Source organism: Carettochelys insculpta, chromosome 31 (genome assembly GCF_033958435.1).
Source record: "Carettochelys insculpta isolate YL-2023 chromosome 31, ASM3395843v1, whole genome shotgun sequence".
Classification (NCBI taxonomy): domain Eukaryota; kingdom Metazoa; phylum Chordata; order Testudines; family Carettochelyidae; genus Carettochelys; species Carettochelys insculpta.
The window spans coordinates 9,960,691-9,987,502 of NC_134167.1; the positions used below are offsets into that span (position 1 = coordinate 9,960,691).

General features: G+C 43.9%; 1 protein-coding gene across 1 annotated transcript in view; it reads left to right on the forward strand.

Annotated features, from left to right (window-relative positions):
• The first annotated feature begins 3,085 nt into the window (after window positions 1-3,085).
• Window positions 3,086-26,812, forward strand: part of CDS2 (CDP-diacylglycerol synthase 2) — a 46,113-nt gene continuing 22,386 nt past the window's right edge. The window contains exon 1 of the mRNA XM_074981762.1: window positions 3,086-3,269. Within this exon, the coding sequence (XP_074837863.1) occupies window positions 3,207-3,269 (63 nt within the window). The 5' untranslated portion in view covers window positions 3,086-3,206. The remainder of the gene's footprint in view (window positions 3,270-26,812) is intronic.

Here is a 26,812-nt window from a genome sequence, read left to right on the forward strand (position 1 = left end):
GGCCCGGAAATTGAATTTCCCGTGCAGTTGGGGGTTCTTCTGAATGGAACCTTTTAGAAACATGTAGGTCTTGGCCTGGAGGCTGCTACAGGACTGGGTGGGGTGGGGCCTGCTGAGTGAAACGTCAGGGGTCTGTAGGGTCCATTGCACATGTGGGGGCTGCCAGATAGAATGGTGGGTCCCTGTCTGTTTCAGGTATGTGGTGCACAAGTGCTCCCCTCTGTGCGTAGGGGCTCTTAAAAGAAAGCTGGTTCCTGGAGCTTAGTTTGGTGGCATTGCCTGGGTGGGGGGTGGGGGACGTTGCAGAGGCAAGATGGAATGTCAGGGATCTGGCCATTCCATAGGCATTGTGAAAAGAGACAGGATGGAATGCTGGAATTTTGAAGGTTTTGTAGCAGTGTGAAGTTTTGAGGGGCTGAATGATGGTTTTCTGAAGCCGCCATGGTAGATGTAAGCTACCATATAGGATGTTAGGCTGTTGAGTTTGTGCCAATTTTGGTGGGTTTTGTGGTGATGTAACCAATTTGTTGCCTCTAAGAATCCTTCCAGTTTCCATAATGCTGCACTTTGTGGTCAGTCAAAATACCACAGAGTTCAGAACCACTGCCTACAAATGGACAAGTCCTTCTTCTCCCTCCCAGTTAAACATAGTTCCTTATTTGCAATCAGCTGAAGGTCTGTAACACACAGCCTAGCTAGCTTCTCCAGTTACAGACCCCTGATGTGCACTTTCGCAACTGCATTATGATGTCAGTATCTGCAGCAGCTCCAATACATCGTTACCTGCCACTTTTCTTTGAAATGGCAAAGCCTTTCTTGAATGTTTTCTTGAAAGTTCTGTCCTAGAAATTATTGTGGGGAAGTTCTATGGCCTGTGTTAGATAGACCTAGATAAGAACTAGATCAGTTCTTCGAGGTTAGGTCCATTAATGGCTACTATCCAGAATGGGAAGGAATGGTGTCCCTAAGCTCTGTTTGTCAGAGGCTGGAAATGGATGACAGGAAAGGGATCATTTGACGATTCCCTGTTCTGTTCACTCCCTCTGCGGCATCTGGCATTGACCGCAGTTGGAAGATGTGATACTGAGCTAGATGGATCTTTGGTCTGACCCAATATGTGTTATGGGAAAATCATTTATATGTCATTTTATATGCATGTTTGAAAGAGTTTGTTCTCTTAGCTTAGCACTAGTAGCTAAAGTAGTTGAAGCCTTAGGCCCAGGTCAAGCTGACCTGAGAGGAATGCTGAAAACAACAGCTGCAGAACCGGTGAAAACTGCCCGATATCATGCTAATTGGAAGTTTGCAAAATGGAGATAAAAGGAGAATGTAAGGAGCTAAGATAACTGCCTCCTGAAGAAGATCAAACACCCAGCAACAGACTGTCCTCTTAGCAACGGAACCATCCAATGGGGTAGAGTAAAGACCCCTACTCAGATTAGGTGATTGGACTTTGGACAGGGGTATGGGTGGTGTTACAAACTGTAAAGGGTATAATTGCCAGCGATTTCTGGGAGGCGGGGTCCTTCTCCGGAGGCACCCAGCTCGAGCTGTAATTCGGTACCTCAATAAAGGATACTTGTGGATTGGACTCTGAACTTGGAATTCTGTGGGATCCTAGAGTCGAACCCAACACCACACCTGCGTTGATGAGAGAGAGTTAAATCTTTCCCTAACATATGGTCGTTCTTATGTGCCATATGAGAGGCCAGAGTAGATGATCACACTGGCCCCTTGTGGCTTGGGAATGTTTCCTCACCTGCCAAACTATGGCTTTTGTGTCTGTCTGCACAGTGTCCAGCCCTGTCTGGGCAGATAAACTCAGTATCATGAGGTTTATGCAGGTTAGGAATGGTTACACTGGAACTATAATCATGCCTGTTCTGCATGGTGCCATACCAGCGATTCTGTGGTCCTTTCTATTGGGACAGAGAAGGAGTTTTTGGCCAGTAATGATGTCCCTTTCTGGGGTGGGGGCAAGGACATAGCACATTACAGCAGATGTCCTGGAACAATTGGTATAAAGGAAGCCCTAGGTATAGGAGACTGATGCCTGTGGAGAGAGAGGTTGCAACGAGGGCAACTTGCAGGAACAGAGAGGGTGCAGTTCCCAAGTATTACCATAAGTCACCTGGGAGACATTGACCTTAATGGTAAATTCCCTGTCTAATAGGAATCAGTTCAAGCCCAGAGAGCAGCACTAGCAGCACCCCTACTTTCAGCAGCTAGCACTGCACCATTGCCTGGCTGGCCACGGTCCCCAGACTCCTATTGCTTTGTGGTGTGGCAATCCAACAGGAGAGGGCAGTGACAGATTAAAATAAAGGCACAAGGGGCAGTAGCCCTGGGGCTCCCAGTCGTGAGGGGCAAGGCGTCATAACTCCATTTTGTGTAACTAATTTGCCTTAATTGAACAAAATAAATGTATCAGGTTATTCTTATTTTAAAATTAATTTAAATGTAATTTGATTATCAAAACAAAAAAGCAGTCAAGTACCACTTTAAAGACTAACAAAATCATTTATTAGGTGAGCTTCGTGGGACAGACCCACTTCTTCAGACCAAAGCCATACCCTCTATTCTGGTATGCCTATGGTCGGAAGAAGTGGGTCTGTTCCACGAAAGCTCACCTAATAAATGATTTTGTTCGCCTTTAAAGTGCTACTTGACTGCTTTTTTGTTTTGATAGTATATAGATTAGCACGACTCCCTCTCTGTAATTTGTTTATGTATCACGAGCAATAAGTATGAACAGATTTTAAAGCATAATGATGGTACTTTAATATTTTAACAAACCGGAGGCACCATGTGAGTGCGTTGTCCCAGGGCCCCACCAGCTCTTAATCCGCCCTTGGGAGAGGACCCCGGGTGATTACACCCAGTACACCACTACGTACACTGCTCATGGCAGCCAAGACCGGAGACCTGCCCAGAACGAGTACACATGGGTGGGGCGAGAGAGGGAGCGCTTCCGCCTTGGGAACGAGGCTGGTCCACAAAGCTGAGTGGTCACGCCCACTTCTCCCCTCTGAGCTTGCTATTGGCTCAGCTTTCCCCCCGCCCCCTTGGTACCCCCCCCCGCGCCTTCGGTCCATGGAACCCCGGGGTCGCGCGTGTTGCTGCCGTGTGGCCTCGCTTTGCGGCTCGTGGAGGTGCTGTGGCCGCTGCGGGTGCGGACCGCGGCGCGTTCGGAGCCTGGGGGCGAGATGAGCGAGCTGAGGCAGAGGCTCGGCCGGGGGCCCGACGGGGCCCAGGAACCCGAGGAAAAGGTAGCCGGGCGGTGCCAGGGCTGCACCGAGGCACGGCACCAGCTGCTTTGCAATGGTGCTTGCAGAGGAGCCCCCCCCCCACCCCAGGAGGCGATGCACAAGGGATGGGGTGCGGAAGATGGGTAGGGGGAGCTGCCGCTGGACTGATGATGGCGTACAACGGCCTGCAGAAGAGTTTAATGATATAGATGGGCAAGGGGAGATGCAAAACTTGGGGGGGGTGCGTAAGGAATTAGGGGTGCAGTGTACATAGTGTATATACACCACTCGTTGGGAGAAGTAGGATGTGCGTGGGTTGCTCTGTGGATGGGATAATCAGCGTGAACGGGAACAAAGATATTTGCAGCCCTCCCTAAGGAATAGGGGTTACAGCGTATGGTTGGCCTGATGCAGTTCCATCCACTTGCAAGAGTTGGGTAGCCTACATGTGTTTTGGTATAAACAGATTTTTTTGGGGAGGGGAAGGGTGTTCCACCAAACGTGTAGGCTTATTTGTCACCATCCTGAAAGGTGTATCTTTTCAGAAAGGCAATCAAAAATTTCTCCATACAAGAAGCCTTCATAAGGAGTGGGAGTGCACTAGGTGTATCTTGTCTTTAGTATGTTGTGGTGCTTGTCATTACCTAGATTACTTGCAGCCCTTAGCTGGGCTTTGATATCTTTTTAAAATAAACAAGAGCCACCTGTGCTCTTTTTTTTTTTTTTTTTTTTGAGACTATCATAAACATGTGTTCTTTTCTGAGAGGCATATTGGGGCTTTCTTGGAGTCCATCTGGTTTCTGTTGCAGGAGATATATTCTTTATATAGTCCTCTAAGTGTACACAGCATTTTACACCTACCCAAGACAACAAAATTCCTGGGTAGAGGAGCTCACTATGTAGCCATTTTATGTATTCGCCAAGAAAAGATGCCACTTTGCAGTGAAAAGTGTGGTCTCTTGCATTAGATAGAACCTATGACTTCAGCAACCTAACGAAAACATTTAACACATTCTTTAAAATTGTAATGGGAATCAAAATAGACGTTCCTTGAACACAGTTTTTATTTCTCAAAATAATAAGAATACATCCTGATAGTGCAAAGGGAAAAGTTTGCTCCTGATATGTAGCAACTCTATAAAAAGGTTGTGCTGTCAAGATAAAAATTGTATTTTAAAATCCATCTTTGTCCTTCCAATTAGTCAAATTAGGGTGACAGTGAAAATGAGAATTGAAAAACTGTATTTGCTTTTTACCTTCTCATGCTGTCAGTTTAAATTATGCCTCTTGCTAAGCTCAGAGGCTGTTTCCTTTTGACTTGTGTTCATTAGGGCAATATTGTTGGGTATGTACCAAAAGCCATGAATACATTAAAATCATGGCAGCATTTCTATATTTAACTAAATATCAAATGATTATGTAAAATCCTTTGTTTTCACAGATTATGTTTTGTTTATAAAATTGCTGCCATATCCCTTTAACACCTCCCATGAGTTTTAATATGTGTGTGTGTGGGGGGGGGGTTCTAATTACCATTCTTCTGTAACTATAGAGCTGAAACTGAAGGGAGAAAAATTGCGCTTTTTGGAAAGGGGTTGCTAAAAACTTGCCTGGATGTACGTCCAAGGTTCTGACTGTCTCATAGTTTGTATAATGTTGTGTGCGGTCAGAAATTAATAATTTCCAGTTGTTCAGTGGTGGTAACATTATCATTTTTTGTGTTTAAACAGAAGAGGATTAACCCATCATCAACTAGATAATTGCATTTCTCAGTTGGAATTTATTTAGCATCAGAGAAGTTGAACGCACATGCATAAAAATAGGCTGATTGGAAATTAAGTATTCTTCCAAATAGGCAAAGTAAGAATGCTTCTTGAGAACATATTAGTGTCTTTTTTTAATTCTCAGCAAGTTCTCTTATTAAGTGTCTGGTTACTCCTGTGATTTCTTGACTCTCCCATAATTTCCTCTGAGAGATTTTAAATGGGGAAAAAAAAGGCTTATGCCCTATAATTTTGCATAACTGTAAAAATGTAAATTAATAAAAATAGAAAAACTTAGACTATCCACTGCAGTCATTGAAAAAGAATTCTGCCAAGCTTGCTCCTAATGCAGTACTTTTGTAAGAGTTGGAATGCTTCCTTGGAAGCTTGGAGATCCTGGTGTTGCTGAATTGAGATGAAAACATTTAATCTCAGCCAAGCAAGCTGAACTTCTTTTAGTTATTTGAAATATGATCTTTTTTTAAGAAGGTCAAAGGGCTGTTGTTTAGAATGTAATCTCTCTTATAATCGACAGATAAGGCTTTTTTCCAATACAATGAGCTTAAGGGCTCTTCCAGTTACATATGAGTCAATAACTTGAGGTGTGACGCTCTCAATAGAAATCTGGGTATTGCTCATCCCAAAATTATCCAAACTTAGAAAATAATGCAAAAACAAAGAATTTCTGCAGCTACCTCTGATGTCTCATATGGCAGCTGTTCAACAATAAAAAAAGCAATTTAGGGTGGAGAGCAAATAATATTCTGTAACTTGAGGGGAGAGAATGAGGTAGTTGTAAAGTGATTGTCTAAACTGGGTGTTGGGCTAGATTATCTCTGAATATACTCTCTGAGGTCTTCTTGCTTGTGCAGTGAGGTCCATGTGAATAGACTTATGGAGCAAGCTCAGAGCAAGACGGTGATCGTAAAGCTGATCAGGAAAAGCGTTGTCTTCCTTAATGTTCTGGAAAGTGCTTGGCCCACTTGAGGCATCACAGCAATAGAAATAATAGCAATTGAGCAGAGCTTGTGTGCATGCTGTAATATACAATCAGGTCTTTTGGTGAACCCTGCTTCTCATGCTGGAGCATCATTGGGTGGAAGGAACATTTTTATCCAACTTTTATTATAGTGGTAGACTTGCCAAGAAGAATAATTCACTAGGGTTCTATGTTTTGCAGAAACAGTTTAGCATTGCAAAGAATAGAACCCTTGTGATGTTTATATATTTTATTTTGATTTTTTCTAAAGTTCTTATTTAGCATGTCAACTTTCAGTTCTTAATACCTCCACTTACATGGTGTTTTGCACTTCAGTCAGCTTTGATAACGGAAACAAAAGGGTTAGTTTCACTTTCTGGTCCTCCTTCACCAGCACAACACACTTACTTTTTCTTCCGTTGATCCAAGGGAACATCTATATGTGAAATGTTTCACTGAAATAAAAACACATTCCACTAAAAAACATTTATCTGCATATTAGATTTTGCAGAACTATAGATTCTGCAAGGATTTGCTTGAAAAATAACTGTCTGTGGAAGTTTATTAGGCGCATGAGACAAGCATTAAGTTCTCAGCTGCTACAGTCCAGTTTAAGGCTCTTGTTCTCTCCCTCACTGATTATAAAATTGTTCTTGCTATAAAATTGGACGTGGGTGTCTTCAGTTGATGTGAGGAAACACTTTAATGGGACTGAGATAAAATTCCAGCTCCTGTTTTACAAGCATCTGGGGTGAATCACATTTTCCTTCCTGAAGTGCAGTTTTACATAAATGTACCAAACAGATCTTACTTCAATTTTTCTGTTATATACACGATCCAGGGTTGTGTTTTTTTTTTGTTTTTTTTTTCCCCAAGAGTCTCTTGAGCTAATAATGCATTCAGTTAGCATGTGTAGGAAGTAAGGAAGTCAAGACCATGCCATTTAGAGATATGGGTTTTTGGACTGCAGATTTAATTGATGCTTGACTTAGTTTTTCTATGCACACTCTTAGTGGTTTGCATCCTACATGTTGATGGACAATAATAACCCATTTAACTGTGGTGGCAGCTGCAGGAGCAAATGGGATTGGCACATTTAGCAGCTGTGCTATGAGGCATACTTGTGCAGTGGGCCATACAGGTGAATTTTTTCCATTGCCATGTCCAGGGCATTCTAGTTGGCATGCACAAACCAAGAAACTTTGTTTCCTGCATTTACTTTTTAATACTCTCCTAACATCCCTTTTAGAAATAGAGGGATAGATGCACAGTGGATGAAAGTGTTTGTCTTCTGCCCTTGCTTTGAGGATGGGAGTGTAGTGATTTTTGGTATTTAAGGAGAGGCTCGGTGGGGAGGACTTTGAGTCCAACTTTGCTGCTCAGTCATTGAGCTTTTTGTCTAATTACCTATATACTTTATGAAACAACCAGCAGGTTAGTGTGTAGCTAACCATCTCTTTAACTTGAGTTCTTTGTGCCTCTGTTATCCACTTGTATATTGAGTGTAGTACATGCCTGCCTCACAGGGATGTTGAGACGCTTCCATAATTAATATGAAGAGTTTTGATGATAACAAGAGCTAGGTAGGTGCCCTGTGTTGTAACACTAAAGCAAAAAGAGGGTAAAATTCCTTTAAACCCTCGTGGCAGAGCTCAGCTCTTGCATTCTGTCTCTCTGCATGGGTGTATACACATCTCCTCAGCTAGGCAGCTGGGTGCAAACAGAAAATGGAATATAGGAGCTAAATACTGTGAGAATAGGGGAGGAAAAATGAAACCTACGACTTGAACGCTGAGGCAATTTTGAGCCCTCAGGTCATGAGGGGGCAGGTAAACCTACTACTCAAGGCCATACCCCTTTCAGCCAGGATCCAGTGGGAGCCAAGCACTCCCTCACTGCAGGCGTAGGGCACTCCTCCTCCAATGGACAGTGTGCAGTTCCAGCTTCCCACCATCCCTGCCTGCCCCCCAGCCCAAGAGCACAGTGGAAAGGCGTGGGCAATGCAGGGCCCCCATACGCAGCAAAGCAGGCAGCACACAGACCCAGCCTTCTCAGGCTCCAGGCAGAGTACTGGGGAGAGAGGATGGGTGGTGTCCAGCTCTTTGTCTTCCCCCCAGCTCAGAAATAGCAGCATGACCTCAGCGGGGCTGAATCCTGAACAGCCCACGGCATGCACACTGGATGGGGCTGGGGTGCAGAGTGTGTGGGTGGGTGGGACTGGCCGTTTGGGAAATCATTGCCTTCCCCTGTCTATTCTATGTGCTGCCCATGCTGCAGGTTGTCCTTTGAGCAGCTCCTGATTTGTACATGAATCGCTGAAGGCTCACAAGTCTGAACTACAAAGCGGGATGGCAGCTAAAGGGTCTGATGAGACCACAACTTGATCAACTTCAAATGTGGTGCTCGTCTGATTTGACATAGCCCTGAGGGGGTTTGGGTAACTTCCCGTAGTTGGGGTTCTTAAAGGAATTTAGAACTGGTGAAAAGCACCAGTTGATTTGATCTGGTAAGAGACTGACAGGTCATGTTTACTTTCAAGAGAGGCAGGATGTAGGTGGCTGCACCTGAGAGGTCCTTTTGGTCTCTATTGCCTGCTTCTTACTTTGCTTCTCTGCGACTGCCATACGAAGGTGCCAGTGAGTCTGTTACAGCGGAACTGTTTAATTAGTATGGAGGCTTGCTGCAACTAGGAATTCATCTGAGACCACTGCTAATCCAGCTTTGAGCTAAGGTTGATGTCGATAGCTGAGCCTGTTTTTCCTCAGTCCCTCTGTACCAAGAAGTGTTTATTCTTACAAGGTGCTGAGCTCACTCTGTCTGTGGGAGCTGAGGGCATTCAGCACCCTGGGAAGCTGAAAATATATATGCATTTCTCCTCTTTGCTGCCTGCTTCTTTCCTGGTTTTTTTCAATGCTGGAGTGGCTTTGAACAGTGATAGAATCCAGTGACTTAAAGATCTGGTCCTAGCATCCTTTGGTAACAATGTTTTGTGCAAGTCAGATGCACAGCGAGGTACTTAACGTCTGCTAAGCCCTTTGTTACGGATGTAAACTGCACTGAGCTTTCCCCCACAAAAAGACCAGGCATGACACAGCAAGAACTGAAATGTTGAATCCGCTATTTTCTGTTGGTAACATATCTCAAACAAGGACCGGTGGGGAGGAGACAAACGCTGGTTTGTTCGCAGAATCTTCTGGATGCGGATGTTGACTTCACGCAAACCACTTATTTCTTTCTGTCTAGCTCAGTGTTTCATTTTGTACACCAGGATTGCCAGAGGATCAGCTATATTCTCCAGGTAGATGACTGACTTGTTTTCCTGAACTCTTGCTGTCTTTATTGGTACCTTGCTTCTGAACAGTTCTTTACCTCTTGCTGTCTTTTGCTCTGCAGAGCTTATATTTATTTACAGTTTCGAATTAGGCCATACTAGCCTGTTGTAATGGAGACCGCCGCATTTCAGCTTGCCGAAGTCCTGAATGCTCCGAGACAGCTATTGACTGCAGTGGACTCAGCACCTTGCAAGAATAAACCCTTCTTCATAAATAAATGGTGTCCTTCTTTCTGAAGACCTGTGCAGCTGAGGTGGAGGAGGTGTTGAGTCATGGGAGCAGGAGAAAAAGTTTGTCTAAGTTGGCAGTTGCATGAGAAAACTTTCCTGGTTTACAGGTGCTAAAATAATTTGGCCACAGCGAGTGCTAGTGTAAACAGTGTGCTTCAGCAACTGTGTTCTCCTGTGCACGGTGCCAACCCCTCTTGTAGAAGGTAGAAGTATTTTGTCTGCAAAAGTGAAGACATACTGCATTTACGTGGCCTGACGTCTAGCAACACAGCCGTGTCTGAGGGTATGCCTACACTTACTGCAAAGTCAGCTCCTCTAAGGTCGATCTTCCAGGGTTTGATTTAGTGCGCCTAGTGGGGGGTGCACTAAATCCAACCATCGGAGCTCTACAGTTGGCCCTAGTATTCCTCAGTCTTGGAAGGAGTAAGAGAGGTCAGCGGGAGAGTTTCTCCTGTCAATTTCCCTCTATGTGAGCAGCCGGAAAAATTGATCTAGGATATGTCGATTCCAGATCGAATTTTCAGTCTAGTATAGATCTGGCTTAAAAGATTTGTAATCTAGAGCAAGCCTAGGAGTCATAGCTCTGACTTTCTATTTTCTACTGTACAGCTCTCTGTACCCTTCTTAAATCTACATGTTAATTCCCTGGTCTGTAAACAGCATATATGTTACCTCTCAGGGATATTGCAAGATTTAAAGACTTGCATAAGCAAAGATCTTGGCTTCATTTGTGAAGTGACTAAAGCTTTCTGGATGAAAGGTGCTAGACACGATAACAGGAGATAAAGGGAACCAGTTCACATACATACACGATGATGCCAGCTAGTCACATGTCCTGATTCATGCATCCAAGAAAAGGGCTGACTACCTAACTCTTCACATGATAAAGTTACAGGACTTTTGAGCAGAAACTTCACGGGGATTGCTATCATTTGACCCTCCAGTAATCTGAAGGAGTGTGTCTTACCCATGAAAGCTCATGACCCAATAAATTTGTTAGTCTTTAAGATGCTATAGGACTTGTTATCAGTGAAGGGAGTGGCATTATACTTGTTTGTGATATTGGTGGCTCTGGTGTGAATTCAACATCTTGCCCCTTGTTAAGAGCACTGGAGAAGAAGATGCAGTACGATAACTTCAGAAGTATTAGGGTTTGTTCCTTGTGTGTCTGTTGAAAATGGCTCACAATGAGGGGTTGGGATTTAGATGGTTAGTTACACAACTCTGGACACGCTGGAAACAATAGTCAAAGGTCTTCAAGATATGGGTAGCTCAGAGGTTGTTGCACGTATGTTACTGATAAGATAGTAAGAGCAAGATTTAAAAAAAAAATCTGACCCCTGTTTTGGCTTTGCTGATGTTTGGCTAAATTTCATGTTTTAAATGTAAGCCATCCTGGATATGACCACTTACTTTTTAGGGCTCTTTTGAATCAAGAGAATATTTTAATTTTGTGACAGTAACTCCTTACATGCAGATGCATGTATGACATAAGATCGGTTCATGAGTGGACAAGACTGTTTTCCCCCCAGCATGGGTGATTATATTTCATTCTTTCAAGTTTTGTCCTCTCATAGAACTCTGCCAAAACATGCACCATCCCCCTGCACCCAGTCTTCTTCGTATTGTGATACGATTTCCACATCATTATGATGTATTTTATGCAAGATGGGCCATGGAGGGTGGCATTCAAAAAATTATTTGCTGAATATGATTTACTCGGTTTGCATGCCTGCATCATTTTTGTATCTGAAGTTGTGAATATTGACTATGCACCTGTTTTACAGCTTGTTAAATCTGGGTGGACATCCACCAAGCAAGACGCTTTCAGTTTAGCTAGCTAGCTGGCTGGGAACATACCAGTTGATGTTACAGGTTGAAACTCTCTAGTCTGGCACCCTCAAGACCTGACCAGTGCTGTATGAGAGAATTTGCCAGATGACAAGACGTCAATATTGTTTAGCAGCATTACCAACGCTTCCCCTGCTGACTGGGCTCTTAGAAGACTTTTAGGGGTAAATTAGAGCTAAATAACAGCACAGAACACTGAGATCCAGGACTGGTGGCTGGAAACAAACTTTATGGGACCACAGTAAACTTGGCTACACCTATGATAAGTGGATATCTGTCTGACTGTAATCATGCCAGATTAGAGAGATTCAACCTAGAGTGGGCTGTTAGGAAGAATACTAAAATAGGCCTTCAGAGAAGCTTATCCTCTACCTGGTGAGCCTTCCTAAAAATATTCCAGACTATCTGGGGGTGGACAAAGTATATCCTGTGGGTCAGGTCAGAATTAATTCATTGTCTAGCCACCTTATTGGTCAGACACAGCAGTGTTGTTAGAAGGTCCTCCCATTTCACAAAGCTTTTTATATCCACTGCAGTCAGGGTGAAACAAGAAATCACTCCCTTGCTCTATGCATTTACCCGATACATGGCCGTTTCCAAAAGGGGCATGCTAATAAAGAGCCCAGAATATGCTAATGAGGCATGGATGCAAATTCCTCACCCCTCATTAGCATAAGGTCACATGATTTGGAGTCCAGAAGACACACTTCTGGACTCCAAAACAATGCGTAGAAGCATGGCCTCTGGGGGTCTTCTGGAAGGAAGTCCTCCTTCTGGAGGCCCCTTCTTTCCAAAAACGTTTGGAAATGGCCCATGAGTGGTCTTCAGCCTGTGGTCTGCAGAATTCAGGGATCTGCACACTGTGTCTAAGGAGTCTGCATCTGTTTTGAAAATTTTTAGGGGTCCAAAACGAAAAAAGGTTGAAAACAGCTACAGTACTGTACCTCTAAAGCCACTTGTTTTCAGGCTAATTTTACTCAAAATTTCCTGAGTTTTATGAAAAAATATCATCCTCTGATTTTTTTCACTCTACTTTTCTATCATTGAAAGATATAAAAAATTACTTTATAAAGAAAATACAGTACATTGTAAGAGTTGTGTATTATGATACTATATTAGGCTGTGTACAGATGCAAAGCTGCCTGCTGAAGTAAGGCTAGGCATTAGTCTGTCTAGAAGATACATAAAACACACAAGCTCTACATGAGCATTGGAACGTTCTGATGAATCTGATGGCCACCAGCTACACATTTCAAGCTGTTAGCCAATAATGGTGTAAAGATTTGACCCACTAAAATTGGAAGAACACAAATATCTCTCAGAATAAGTTTCAGAAAACAAGTATTCAAAAGTTTTAAGAACACAAATGGGAGAAAAGCATGCAATTGAATGTGTGTGGCAAATGGTATCATCCAATTACTTAAATGTAAATATTTGTAGGCTAATCATTGAAAAGCTTTGGAGGTAGATTACTTTTTTAAACTCAAAGGCAGAGTTTTGAATTTTGTTTTACTTCTGCAACAAACCATGTTGATAAACAGAACTCAGAGCATTAATCTACTGAATATTTTCCCCCCGTCTTTCTGTCCACCAAGAAAACCTCTTTGATATTTACTCAGAAAAATCTATTAATAGTTTTTTATGCTTTTTCTTTTCACCTTTTTGTTGAGATGGTAATAAACACTTATGCATTCCTGGGGAAATATAAGTAAAATAAATTGAAAACAAAGGGTCCCGTGTATCCATCGAACATGCTTCATACAGGAATCTGGAATTCATCTCTTCCCTATGCTTTTCTATTTTGGTGCAGCCAACAGCTCAGTTTAAAGCCTGTTCATTTAAACGGACATGCATCCAAAAGGGGGAGACAAACAAGTAGCTTCTTTTTTAATTTCTTATATAAAAGAGCACAAACTATACATGTATTCCATGTCTTTCCTCCCTTAAAATAGAAAATGGTGTTCTGTACTTTCTGTCCTAAACTGCTGTGCAGTTTTGGTGCATTCTTACAGACTTTTGAACTCTGAGGCATGGCATCACCTGTTGATATCTGTGGAGCACTTTGGGATGAGTGTTACTACAAAAGTGACAGGTGCTGGTTACTTCTACATTGCCGCATTACTGTGCTGCAACTTTCCGGCTTGGGTGTGAAAAAACATCCCCTCTCCCCAAGAGCAGCAAGTTACAGTGCTGTAAAGTGCCGTGTGAACTGGCTCCCAGGAGTGTTTGCTGTTCCCCTTGTGGAGGATGTTTACGTAGAACAGAGGTGACTGGTGTGTGGGATTCCATGGAGGGCACTCGCCACATGGCCACTCCATGCCAATGCCCCTCCCATCCTGTCCACCTCTTTCTGCGGAAGCACCTTCGAGTGTCATGGTCTGAGAGTACCTGGGAAGGAGTGGGACTGTTCCTACAGTCATCAGAAACAGGGTGGCATGGATAGTGTGAGGGGTGGCAATGCTGGGGAGGTGCACGTGGCTCCCTGGGTACCCATCACAGGTCACCTGTGACACAGAGCACCGGGAGAGAGTTCTCCCAGTGCTCCTGCTGTGATCACGCTTTCACTTCAAAGCACTGCCACAACTGCACTTTAAATTTAGAGGTGTAGACAAAACTGCTGCCCCCTTACTCAAGCAAGAAACTTTCTCTGCTGTTGAAGGTACATCATACACAGGCTCAGACAGTTGCAATTCAGGAAGGCGAAGAGCAATCTAGAAGTGATGAATGATTAAAACACAACTTCAGATAAGCCGCAGGATCTGGCCTGTTGGAAGATGAGCTCGTTGTCACTGGTTCTCGAGTCTGCTGGAAGAAAAGCTAGGCCTCTAAAATCACACAAGAATAGGATGCTCCAGAAGCAATTAGGTGGATGCTGAACACTTTAACTGCTGCTGGGCATACAATGGACCTTAAAGCGACCGTTCCGTTACACAAGGATTTTACCACTAGATTATGGAGAGAGACCTCTAAATTGGAATTTATTTGCAAGTTTGACACATTTAACCTGGGGATTAACAGAGATCTCAATGACCTTACACATTACAAGGCGAATTTCCTCACCTTTGGTATTTTTAGGAATGGTGCCCATCCTGTTTCACTCACTACTTCTATGGATCCTTTCAATGACAGGTGACTCCCCCACCTCTTTTCCCCTTTCTTCCTCCCATCTCGTGTGTGTGTGTACACATCCTGTATTCTTATTTTCAATCCAAATCTGAAGCAGTGGGTTTTACCCACAAAAGCTCATTAGTCGATATATAAATTTTTTTAGTCTTGTGGTGCTATAGCACTGCCTGTTTTAATACAACCATCTGTCCATCCCACAGAGCTGAACTAAATTGACAGATTGGTAAAGTTATCCCATGCAGATACCCCCACCAATCTGTACTTAATCTGTATATCCCCACCAGTCTGGCCTGTAAGGTTATTCAGGCATTTACTGACATGTGCTTTTCCGTCCTGTGTTCCATCTCAGTGAACACCCAGGAATTAGGACATGCCTGTAAATGGAGAGCAGCTGTATTTAGCATCACAAAAGCATCTGCATTTGCACACTGACTAAAGTATTACTGTACCCCCATTACAGAGCCCTGTGGCTTTGTTTTGAACGCAATCAAATTGAGCAGGTCAGTGGGCTCGGATCAGAGAGATGGGCAGTCTGTTCAGCCCAGAAACAGCCAGATAAAAACTTGATATTGGTGTCAGCAAGTGTGATTCATTCAGAACATACCCTGGTGGCTCGATTAGTCAGCACAGCATGATGTTTAGTTGGGAAGACAAATGCGCGCTCTCTGCCCCCTCTCCATGCCAAAAAAACAAATCCTGTTGGCAGTTGGTTTATTCTGAGGGGGTAAATGCAGTGAGCTTAGTGCTTTGTGAAAACTTTATTGTACTAGGTATTACAACATACCATTGCTAGAGGCTATTGTAATGAGTTGTCACTGCAACCGTTTTTCAGAGTGATCCTGGTATTAGGTGCCTATGGACTGCAAGGAGCACTTGGGACATTCAAGTCAGGCAGCATCTCTTTGCTGTTTAGTGCCAATATCTATTTATTTGGTGTGCTCTTGTCATTGTGGCATAGATTCCCCCCCCCTCCCCCCACGAAACTGAGGATTCAGCACCAAACTGGTCCACAGGTTGGATTGTTCGCTTCCCCTGTTTGGGCCACGTGCTGATGAAGAGTGTGATATGAATACTGATCCATACCCCTCTTCAGAGGAATAATCACCCTTTATACTCCTAGCCCTTGGATATTACAGTTCTCTATGAATACCCAAGAGAGGCAGTGCTTTACAGATAAAGAATGAGGTTGGGGTGCAATTCCTCCCTGAGGTTCCAAAGCTCACAGCACTGCACACCTAGCGAGTAGCATCAGAAGGTGACAATTTGACCCTCCTAGGCCACCCAGTTGTAGACTACAGGCAAAGGCAGGAAGCTGGGTGTGATGGAATAGTAGCAATCAAATCCTGTTCCCTTGGGGGTGAATCTCCATCATGGAACCAGAAGGAAATGGGAACAAGTCCATAAGGGTGTGTCTGCATTTTCTGGTGCTGTCTCTTGCCAGCTGACTTGGGCTAAGGGACTGTTTAGTTGGGGTGTAGAGGCTGTGGAGCAAGTAAGCAATCGATTAATCCCTATCAGACTACCTGAAAATAGTTAGAGCTGTGTTTCTGCAAGCACTTAAAATTAGATCCAACATAACCTCAAGAACATAATTTCAGGATTGTGTCTGTACTGTTTTCTTGCTGAAAGTGAAATTTGCCAAAATCAGGGGAATTAACATCCCCTTGAACGATCTCCAGCCCAGAGCTGAACGAACAAACTCCTCCTCCAGTTCCCTGGTCCTGCAGACACTGTCAAGTTAAATGGGCTGCTTAATGCCTGTGAAATTGGTCTTTCTTTTTCTTTCTCATGAACGCACAAGTCAGTGAGCAATGTGTCCAGGCCCAGGTTACCAACATGCACAGCCAAGGAGGAGTGCGTTGGAAGATTGTTGTGCTCTTCTCTGTAAAGCTGATCTTTTTCCTGGAAGTAGAGTGATCAGTTTGTTTTGCCTCGGGCACAAAGGACGTTGCTATACAGATCCGACCCCTATGCTCCAAACTTCTACAGTTTGGCATCTCCGTGAGTGCTCCCAAGCTGGAACACTCACAGGGAAAAGCCAGGCCCTGCACTCAGAGCTCTTCCTCCACTCCTTTCGTGCAAATAGCTCAGTTGCTTTGCTCAGGCTCAGGGAGGGGAAGGAGTGGGGTTGGAGACGGAATGCCTGTGAGTAGAATCAGGGTGACTGGAGAGCCTGGTGAGTCTGCACTCCTCTGGCTCCCAGCTGCAGGTTGCCTCTTCCCTGAGCGCCCTCCCGGGTCCCTGCTCCGTTGGTGCTGGCCCCTTTGCTGCTGCCAGAGATGAGCCCCACAGCTGCCAGCAGCAGAGGGGCTGGCACAACTTCCTCCCCTAGTATGGCAGTTTGCCTGGCTTGCCGTTGGTCAGATCCTGAGGGTGCTGGACCAGGGACATATAACCTGTATGTCTGACTCTTCCCCCACCTTCTACCTTTAGTCTTATTGTCAGATCTTCAGCGGGGTAGATGTAATTGTGACGTAATTAGTGGGAAGAAGTTGCACACCAGCAGATCAAGCAGCTGAGTGAAGCTATTTCTGCACTGAAATCCAGCAGAGCAACTAAGGATCCAGTATTGTGGAACCACAAGTTGGCAAATCATTCTCCCAATGCTTAAATCCCTCCTAATAACTACTTCACCTGCCAGGCACACAAAGGGGAGCAAAGTTTTTGTAGTTGCTCTAAATTGGTTATTCAGTGAGGGGGAGTATAGATAGCTAGTACTGCTTATGAAAACTGCTTTGGGATAATGAATGATCACCCTTGATCAAGACCTGAGATTTTGCTTTTCGTTGGGCTAATTACTTAGGCCTTGATTCTGCAAGTGTGGCCTACACACCAGTGGTCCTGTCAAACTTGTATAATGTGGGACCTTCCTGATTTGTTGTCAGTTCTATTGACCTCAGAGCCAAATTCCTTTCTGAGTAATAATTAGTATTTTGTCTTTGCTGCTTCCTAGATTCTTTGTAAAAAGAATTAAATGTCTCTTTCCTTTTAGAGAAGGTGAGTACACACAGATAAAAAGGATTTTTTTTTAATTAATACAGATCTAACACTGTTAATTGCTTGGGTCAATTTCCCTGTCTGGTTGTGAAGTTTTTGGCATAGAAATACTGCCACTTGTTTCCATGACAATGGGAATCATGTCACAGATACTCTGGCAGATAGCGGATGCTCAGTGTTCATGTGGGTAAAAGCTGTGCTAAATGTCCACAAGTATTTACTGATGCTCTAAAAAGCCACAATAGAGGAAGTACGTATTTGTTTTAGGCTTAATAATTGGTTTTATTTATTCCAGGACCCCTTTTATCAAATATCCTGGTTTATAACATGGACTAGTACAAATTGTGCTCTCAGAAAGGCTGCCAAAAACTAATCCGGGAAACAGAAGGCTAGGGATTTTATACAAAGAGGATGCTAATAAGAAGGGACACAATAGGAGGATGTAAAATAACATAGGATCAGGAAAGAAGGTTCATGTGCTGCTCTGTATTCTTTTTGCTAATGCAGTGCTAAGGGATAAGGTAGAGGCAGCCAGTGACACTGGAAAACATTTTAAAACTGATGGTAAAAAAGTGGTTGTAAAACTCCATGGAAAGGACCTTTTTTTTGGTTCTGTGCGTGCAGTGCATAGCACCCTCAGCCCCGGATCCATGACCGATGATACGACACTAAAAGTAATTGACAATTTTATACAACCTCTTTAACCTGTGGAACTTGACGCCTATTTGTGTGTCTTTCACCAGCAAAGGATTTGCTTGAAAAATAGTTGTCAGTGGATGTTTATTAGATGAATGAGTGTTTAGTTCTGAGCCACTACAGTACATTTCAAGACACTTTTGTTTTCCCTTGTTGATTATAAACTGATTATTTTGCTTGCTGTAATAGTATTGAGATTATGAATTAAATAAGGTTCAGGCCGGGAGTAGAGATGTTCATATGGTTAAAAGGAAGATCCACAGCTGAATGATATAAGATTAGTAGATCCTAAGACCAGAAGGACGATTATGATCCTCTCGTCTGACCTTGTGTGTGACACAAGCCGTAGAAATTCACCAGTATAATGCCTCGATATAAAACTATAGGTGACGTAACCCATTATCCTTCATGCGTTAGGTCAAAGAGCAGGGGTTATGCCAACTTCCTTTGGTGTAGAGCAGGGGTCAGCAACCTTTTCAAGGTGGGGTGCCAAAATTTGACTGTTCGACCTCTGTACAGTCCAAGTGCCACTGATGCTTTTTAAAGTCACTAATAGTCCTCCTTACAACAGCTTCATAGACCGATAAATTAAGATGCAGAGCTTGACCATGTAAGTGGTGGTTGGTAACATCAGCTGGTCTTAAGTTAGTCCACAAGCGGCATGGGGGAGGAGAGTCAGGGCTGAGCTCCCACTTTGCGTGCTGAGGTAAATTGGCTCCTGTGCCACTCTTGGTACTCGTGCTAGGGATTGCTGACCCCTGGCATAGATTAATATCTCTGAAGCTTGGAGTACTGGACACAGTTGCACAGACAGACCTATTTTCTGTGATTTGATGGAATTACATCTAAGTTAGAAAGGTTATCGTGAGAACTGATCAGTACCCACCTGGTATCATGAGCATGTACTACTCAGATTAATGGTCTTGTGTGACAACCCGTCTCCTTTTATACAACAGACTCATCTGGTGGCACTCGTTGCTGCTGGAGGTCTTGTGCATGACATTTTTCAGAAGCTTCATAACTTGCTAATCCTCTATTTGTGGCTCCCCAAGAGGAGGGATCCCAAGTTAGGACCCAGAGCCCCACAGTGAGCTCCACTCCCATTTGATGAGGCCGGAGCACGCTGGCTCGCAGCCTTCTCTCTGCAGCCTCTCTTTCTCATTCACAATACTTCAGAGAGGCTAGTAGAGATGGGCAGCAATGTTCCCTCTAATTTTTTTTTCTTCCACAGGTAGAATACATTTTGTTAATATGCATCAAGGCAAGTGGATGTGCACCACCAACAGCAAGCTGTGCTGTTGGTGGGTACCCTGCTAATCAGCTGGGTGGCACCTGAATCTCTCCTGGGTGGCTGCTCAGGCATGCAGCTTACAGGATACACTGATGGGCAGGAATTAATCCCTAAAACATTTTTCCACTGGCAGATGCTAACTTGTCGGCTCCACAACTTTTTGCAGAAACGTGTCTATGTTGACAGTTTTTATTGGGTAGGTTTTCTGCGTCCAAGATGGAATGTTTGCAGAGAGAGAGACACTCACCCTAGTATAACCAATAGATCAGAGGGTGAAGGCACTCAGGTGGGGTAGCCAGAGCTCTGTGCTGAGTCAGGTAAAGTTGGAACTCGCTCAAGGGTCTCCCACATGAGTGCCCTAACTAACCTCTGGCCTGGTGGGTCTCCTGCTTTTTCATGAAGAATTTCAAGAGGTTTTTGTTCCAGTGTGAAGTGAAAACAAATGATGAAACTGCTTGATTTGGGAGTTTTTTGTGAATCAGAATTCTTGTTTCCTGGCCAGCCTTCGTGTCTGGGTGTCGTCTGCCTCCCCCCAAAGAATGTGGAATTGGTCCCTGCTGGTCGCAGAATAACAGACTTTGTTTTTAAATCAGTGTCCTAATCCCTCATAGTAAATCATGTGTTGCTGTACAAATGTAATGCTGCATATGTACTGCTCCTTAGTGGTCTTGCTAGAATGCTGAATGAAGTTAAAGTTTTAAAAATGGCATTTTAGCTTCCTCAGACTGAGTGAGAATCGGGCCCATATACTCAAACGCCACTTTTACTCCACACTGGTGATGCAAAGAAACCTTACTTATGGGTAGATTTAACTTGCTTCCATTGCCAGTTATGTAAAGTGGCCTTAAATGGGTTATGAATAATTTAAAAAAAAAATCTAAATGTGATTCTTTTTCAGACCTTCCTTGTCTAACAAAGCCCCTCTTCTATCTCCTTTTGTACCCTCAAAATATCTTTTAAACGTGCAGATCTTGACTTGTTTCAAACAAGGAGTCCTATTTTTGTGAGCAGAATTACAACCTTGCCCTTTTCGTCATCTGACTTGTTCATCCTTTATCTTCCATCTGCCATGAACTGAGGGCTTGTTTTGTTGCAGGGGCTTGGAATGATCCTTGTAAAGATCAGTAAAGTTTTTTGGAGATGTTTAAATGTCAAATGAAGCCAGAACAGATGCAGTTTTTTAGTGACTGTCTTTTCTAGTAAATATAAAAAAGAATTGGTCACAGTACAAACTAGTTTCTCAGAGAGGTGACAGAAATGTTAACGGGGGAAAAAGTTGGCAGTATAGGACAAGGGTATGCAAAGTAGGAGACAGGCCCCTGGGGGTGCTTGAAATTTCCTAAGAGGGGGCACAGCACGATCAGCTGCTGGGTCTCAGGTTCATCCATCTCATTAAAAATGTTGAAATGTTACTGGTTGTATGTCTGTATTCACATTTATATACCATTTAATAACGTTTTCACATTCTGCAGGGCCTTATTTTCTTACATGTGCCGAAAGGTTTAGGATTTTTTTTTTAATATGAGCATAACAAACATTCCCATCAGTTTGGATTACATTAGACTGGTTGCGTGTATGTGTCTGCTCATTGCACAGATGAAAAGTGGGGCCCGATATAAAAAGTTTGCTCACCTCTGGCATAAACTATGAATTACACATGGTTTTGTGTGTTTGTATATGAATGAGTCTTTGTAGTTCAGGGACTTCCTGGTATCTGATGCAGTACATGCAATTATTTTTGTATGACTGAGACATTTCCAGTGTTGTGTGGCACTGTAGGGTGTGTAACGTAGTTTAAGGTCTGCTCCTAAAGTGTCCTTGGTGGAGTAGACCGTGGATTTAAGAGCAGTGAGAAAGCAGCTTGCAGCATTTCTGGACAGATACATTTATGCCATCTGCTCATGGTCCCTATTATGCCAGAATGATCTGACATCCAGGCTTGGTTTCAGGTTTAGGGTGGACGGTCTCAGTTCTTTGCCAGCTCCTGGGTTGCTCAGTCTGTCTTGTAAGATGTAGCGGAGCAGTATATGCAAACGCCTGACTGTCATCAAGTTAGTCGTAGTGGGACACCATGGCTGTGAAAAGATCAGACTACTGGTTTTGTGGGGCTAGTGTGCCTGTGAAGGCACTGTCTGGCCCTGCTCCTGGGACAGCTCTCTGCACATCTCCAGTTTTAGAAATGTTTTCTTTGGGTGGCTTCCACATGCACTGTTTTACTTTTCAAGAGGGGCTTTGCAAAGGAATTTGAAATATGAAAATGAAGGGAGGAGACTTACTTTTGATTGTCTTTCCTGGAAGATGGACTCCCCTGCTACCAGCGTGCGCTCTCTCTCTCTTTTTTGTGTTTCCATGATCAGCTGTTTGAAGTGTAGGGGAAGACTCAGTGTAGACCCAGATTCAAGAAGGAATGTGGTCAATTGCTGGAAAAGGCCTTGAGAAATCAGGAATGTTGGCTTGAATCATAGAATACTAGAACTGAAAGGGACTTTAAGAGGTCATCTAGTCCAGTCCCCTGTCCTCATGGCAGGACCAGGCAATATCTGTATCATCCCTCTTAGGTATTTATCTAACATGTTCTTAAATATTTCCAATGATGGAGATTCTACAGCTACTCTCTGCAGTTTAATCCAGTACTTAACCACCCTGACAAGAATTTTTTCCTAACGTCCTACCTAAACCTTCCTTGCTGCAATTTTAGTCCGTTGCTCCTTGTCCTACACGAAAATGATCATGAGTATTCTTCCTTTGACTTACTGTATGATATGGGGGCAAGTCTCTTAGCCTCTCCATGCTTCAGTATCTGCAGCCACAAAAAGGAGGTAAGATGCATGTGGGAGATGTTTTAGAAGCATAAACTCATCATTGCAGAGCAGCAGATTGTTAGCTTATCACCTCCATTTTATTGATCTCCTACTGTTGAAAGAACATTTTTCAGAGACGAGATTGCCGCAGTCATGGGCCAGTGATTGTAACTGGGCAAACTCTGAAACCATAATAAACCACTAAGACTATGTGTTCCTATCGAGGCCTATCAAATTACAAATGGTGTAGCAAAAGTGACTAGGGAAGCGTTTATTTACCCTTTCGGATGGTACAAAAGCCCGGGGCCACCAGGGCTGCGTCTACACGTGCACGCTACTTCGAAGTAGCGGCAGTAACTTCGAAATAGCGCCCGTCACGTCTACACGTGTTGGGCGCTATTTCGAAGTTGACATCGACGTTAGGCGGCGAGACGTCGAAGTCGCTAACCCCATGAGCGGATGGGAATAGCGCCCTACTTCGACGTTCAACATCGAAGTAGGGACGTGTAGACGATCCGCGTCCCGCAACATCGAAATAGCGGGGTCCTCCATGGCGGCCATCAGCTGGGGGGTTGAGAGATACTCTCTCTCCAGCCCCTGCGGGGCTCTATGGTCACCGTGGGCAGCAGCCCTTAGCCCAGGGCTTCTGGCTGCTGCTGCTGCAGCTGGGGGTCCGTGCTGCATATACAGGGTCTGCAACTAGTTGTTGGCTCTGTGTATCTTGCACTGTTTCATGAAAGTGTGTCTGGGAGGGGCCCTTTAAGGGAGCGGCTTGCTGTTGAGTCCGCCCCGTGACTCTGTCTGCAGCTGTGCCTGGCTCCCTTATTTCGATGTGTGCTACTTTGCCATGTAGACGTTCCCTCGTTGTGCCTATTTCGATGTTGGGCTGAGCAACGTCGAAGTTGAACATCGACGTTGCCAGCCTTGGAGGACGTGTAGACGTTATTCATCGAAATAGCCTATTTCGATGTCGCAACATCGAAATAAGCTATTTCGAAGTTGGGTGCACGTGTAGACGTAGCCCAGGTGAGGGAAAAATAAGCAGGTTTAATGCAAACAAAAGGGAATCATTTTTCACACAGTGCATAATCAGTCTGTGGAACTCACTGCCATGCCCTGATGTGAAGGCCAAAGGTATAACTATGTTCAGTAAAGAACTGAATAACTTCATGGAGGAGTGGTCCATCAGTGCCTGTTTGCCAGAATTACAAAGCACTAGGAGTGGAAGGGACCTCGAGAGGTCATTGAGTCCACTCTCCTGCCCTCAAGGTAGGACCAAGCACTGTCTGGGATCTGTAGACCATCCCTGACATCTGTCTAACCTACCCTTAAATATTTCCAGTGATGGAGATTTCACAGTCTCCCTAGGCAATTTATTCCAGTGTGTGAGTACCCTGACAGGAAGTTTTTCCTAATGTCCAAACTAAACCTCCCTTGCTGCTGTTTAAGCCCCTTGCTTCTTGTCCTGTCCTCAGAGATCAAGGAAAACAAATTTTCTCTCTCCACAATAGTCCAGTTGAAGCCTAATCAATGCAGAGTAGAGCAGAAGAAAGACTCCTTGTGCCTTGCACACCAGATTCCTGTTAATGCATCCCAGAATCATGTTTGATCATCAAGGATGCCACCTTGTGCTCAGGGCAGCCCTAAACCTCTGATGACCAGAAGCTGGAAGGGGAAGACAAGAAAGAATAATCCCAACTACTGTGAAACTGGCCAATGTTGGTGATAGGAAACTGGGCTAGAAGGGGACTGCTAGTATGACCCAGCATTGCAGTTCTTATGTCCTTACGTAAAGGAATCTGTGAATACAGAGTGTTTTTGCTGCAGTGGAGTTGAACTAAAAGGCTGTTGAAAGAATCAGTAACCCAGAGCAGAGCAATTCTCAGGGGAGCAGCTGGGGAATGAGGGATCTGGGAGATGCAGAGAATGTAGCCTGAGGTTCAAGAAGTATTCTTAGGCCTCTGACTTACATAGGCCAAATGCTTCAAGTTTCTTCTCACTGCTAGTTATGGTGAAACCAGTGAGGCATGAAATGTTACAGCCTCTAGCTAAATTCAGAGCCCATTACACTAGCTTGTGTACCTCCCACTCGAAAGGGACAAGACCAAGGGTGGAGAAGAGGAATAGAATCATAGAAAAGGGTGGGAAGGGACCTCACCAATAGCATTGCCCCTGTTTTGCAGCTTGGGAATTGAAGCTGTGCATGATTAAATGATTTACATGAGGGCACAGGAAGATTGACTCATCTACGACTATTAGCCAGGTTTTCTGACTCTTAATCCAGCACCTTATCTATAAAAGCAGTGCTCTTGCAGGCAGATGGAGCCAGCAGGATATCTGGCCCATGGTGTCTTTAAATATAAATGCATGACGGTAAACGACAGCTCCCTCCATGGGAAAGTCAGGTGTATTCTGTTTTTGCAACTCACAGAATCCTAGGGCTGAAAAGACCTCAGGGGGGTCATCGAGTCCAGCCCCCTACCGAAAGCAGGACCAACCCCAACTAAATCATCCCAGTCAGTTCTTTGTCAAGCTGGGATTTAGAATCCTTCAGGGAAGGAGATTCCATCTCACATTGCTTCAGTGAGCATGTTACATGATAGTCTTGCAAGCAGTAAACCAGGAGTACAGATGAGGAAAAGGGCATTGGCCTTTAAATCTTTTATGATTCCAAGCTGCCACAGATTGCCTGTGTTTGTTACCGAAGAGAGGTCGGTCAAGGCTTTTGCAGAATGCCCACTGAAGGTGTGATGCTTTTGGGCAGGGGTTGACAACCAAAAGAGCCATTTTTTAAAAATTTAGTTTAAAAAAAACAACACACCCTCAATAATTCAAGAGTGGCAATGCATGTGAATACAAGATGGTCATTAACAAATAATGGTAAACCTTGCATTTTGTAAACCCTGTTTTAAGAACAGTGTGCGTACATCCCATAAAGCACCAGACATATTAAAGGGGGAGGTAACGGGTTATCCAATGTTTCAAGATCACATCATTTGCTATTTAGATATAAGTTGTTCATTGTTAGGCTTTTAGATTTCACCGAAATATCAAAAATAATCCAGTGTTTTTTGTTTTTGTTTTTTTAAACTTTGCACTTGTAGCATCTGGAGCCACAAAAGTCCTTAATGAGCCATATGTGGCTCTGGAGCTTCAGGTTGCAGACCTCTGCTTTTGGGGATTGATTTTTTTTTTGGCGGGAGGAGGTAATTCATATTTTTTTTTCTTTTGCTGACAGCAGTAGGAATTGTGCTGATTACCCCTGAGATGCATGTGGCTGGATGTTTTTTTGTTTTTGTTTTTTTTTTTTAATTTGATCGCAAAAACCATTTAACCACAGCCTGTTTCTAAAAATATTGATGGCCACATCCTTCTACCTGGAATTCCTCTTTGTCTCTCATATAACTTCTGGGCTACATTTAGGTTGTTTTCCCAGCAAGATGTATTTATATTTGGTAGTCATCCTTTATCAAGCTGTGTAAGGATTTGTTTGCTGTCTGTCAGGAAAGTAAATGTTACACACGAAGTTGTTGCCATGGAAATTCCATAGCTGGATTAAGCAGACCAGATCACAGTAACATCCTTCTCCGGCTAAACAGCAAGTTATTAAGCACCCTGGTCAGCTGCTTTACTCCCGTGTTCTGCAGAGGGGAGGTTCCAATTTACATAAAGTATAAAAATAATATAAAATTACGGTGTCTCTTACTACCCCAGCCTACATTATTGAGCACAATAATGTCCTATGTAATTCAGCTCCCTTTCAGAGAGAGATTCGCCTGAGAGCAGCGCTGTTCTGACAGCCCCTCACTTCTGTTGTCTCTCAGCTTGACTGGTGGCAGGGGAAATTCTTTTCTTCCAATGACTTTCAGGCTCAACTGGAACAGTCAATGCATGCTGTAGAAATTACTTCTAATTTAGCAATGTACCTTCTGTGTCCCTTTAAATTCAGGGTTCTGTTGACTGATTTGCCCCTTCTTTGTACTCTGTTCTGGTAAGATGTTAGAAGCAGGGGTGATTGCATCTCAGAAAGTGAGGCCTGGGTGGGCATGTAATGCAAGATGCTCCAGACGAAGGGCTGGTGTGCACCAGGTAGGTAAGTCGATTGCAGGTATGCAATTCTAGCTTTGGCAGTTGCATAGCTAGAATCGACATATCTGCAGTTGACTTACGTGGCTGTCCACACAGAGGGAAATCAATGGAAGAAACTCTTCCTTCAACCTCTCTCACTCTTTGCAATATCGAGGAGCACAGGGGTTGACTTGCTGGACCAGAAGATTTGATTTTGTGCATCTCCACTAGGGGTGTAAAATCAAACTCCAGAAGCTCAACCCTGACCAGGTCGATCTTCTGCATAGTATAGACAATTCCTGAGTACTACATCTGCAGGCTGCATTACTCTCTCCCTGTCCATGCTACTTTGCCTTCCAGATCCTGACCCTGATTTGGCAGGAGGGAATGCTCTGATTCATCGGTGTCAGCTGGAGGCTTGTGTGACAAA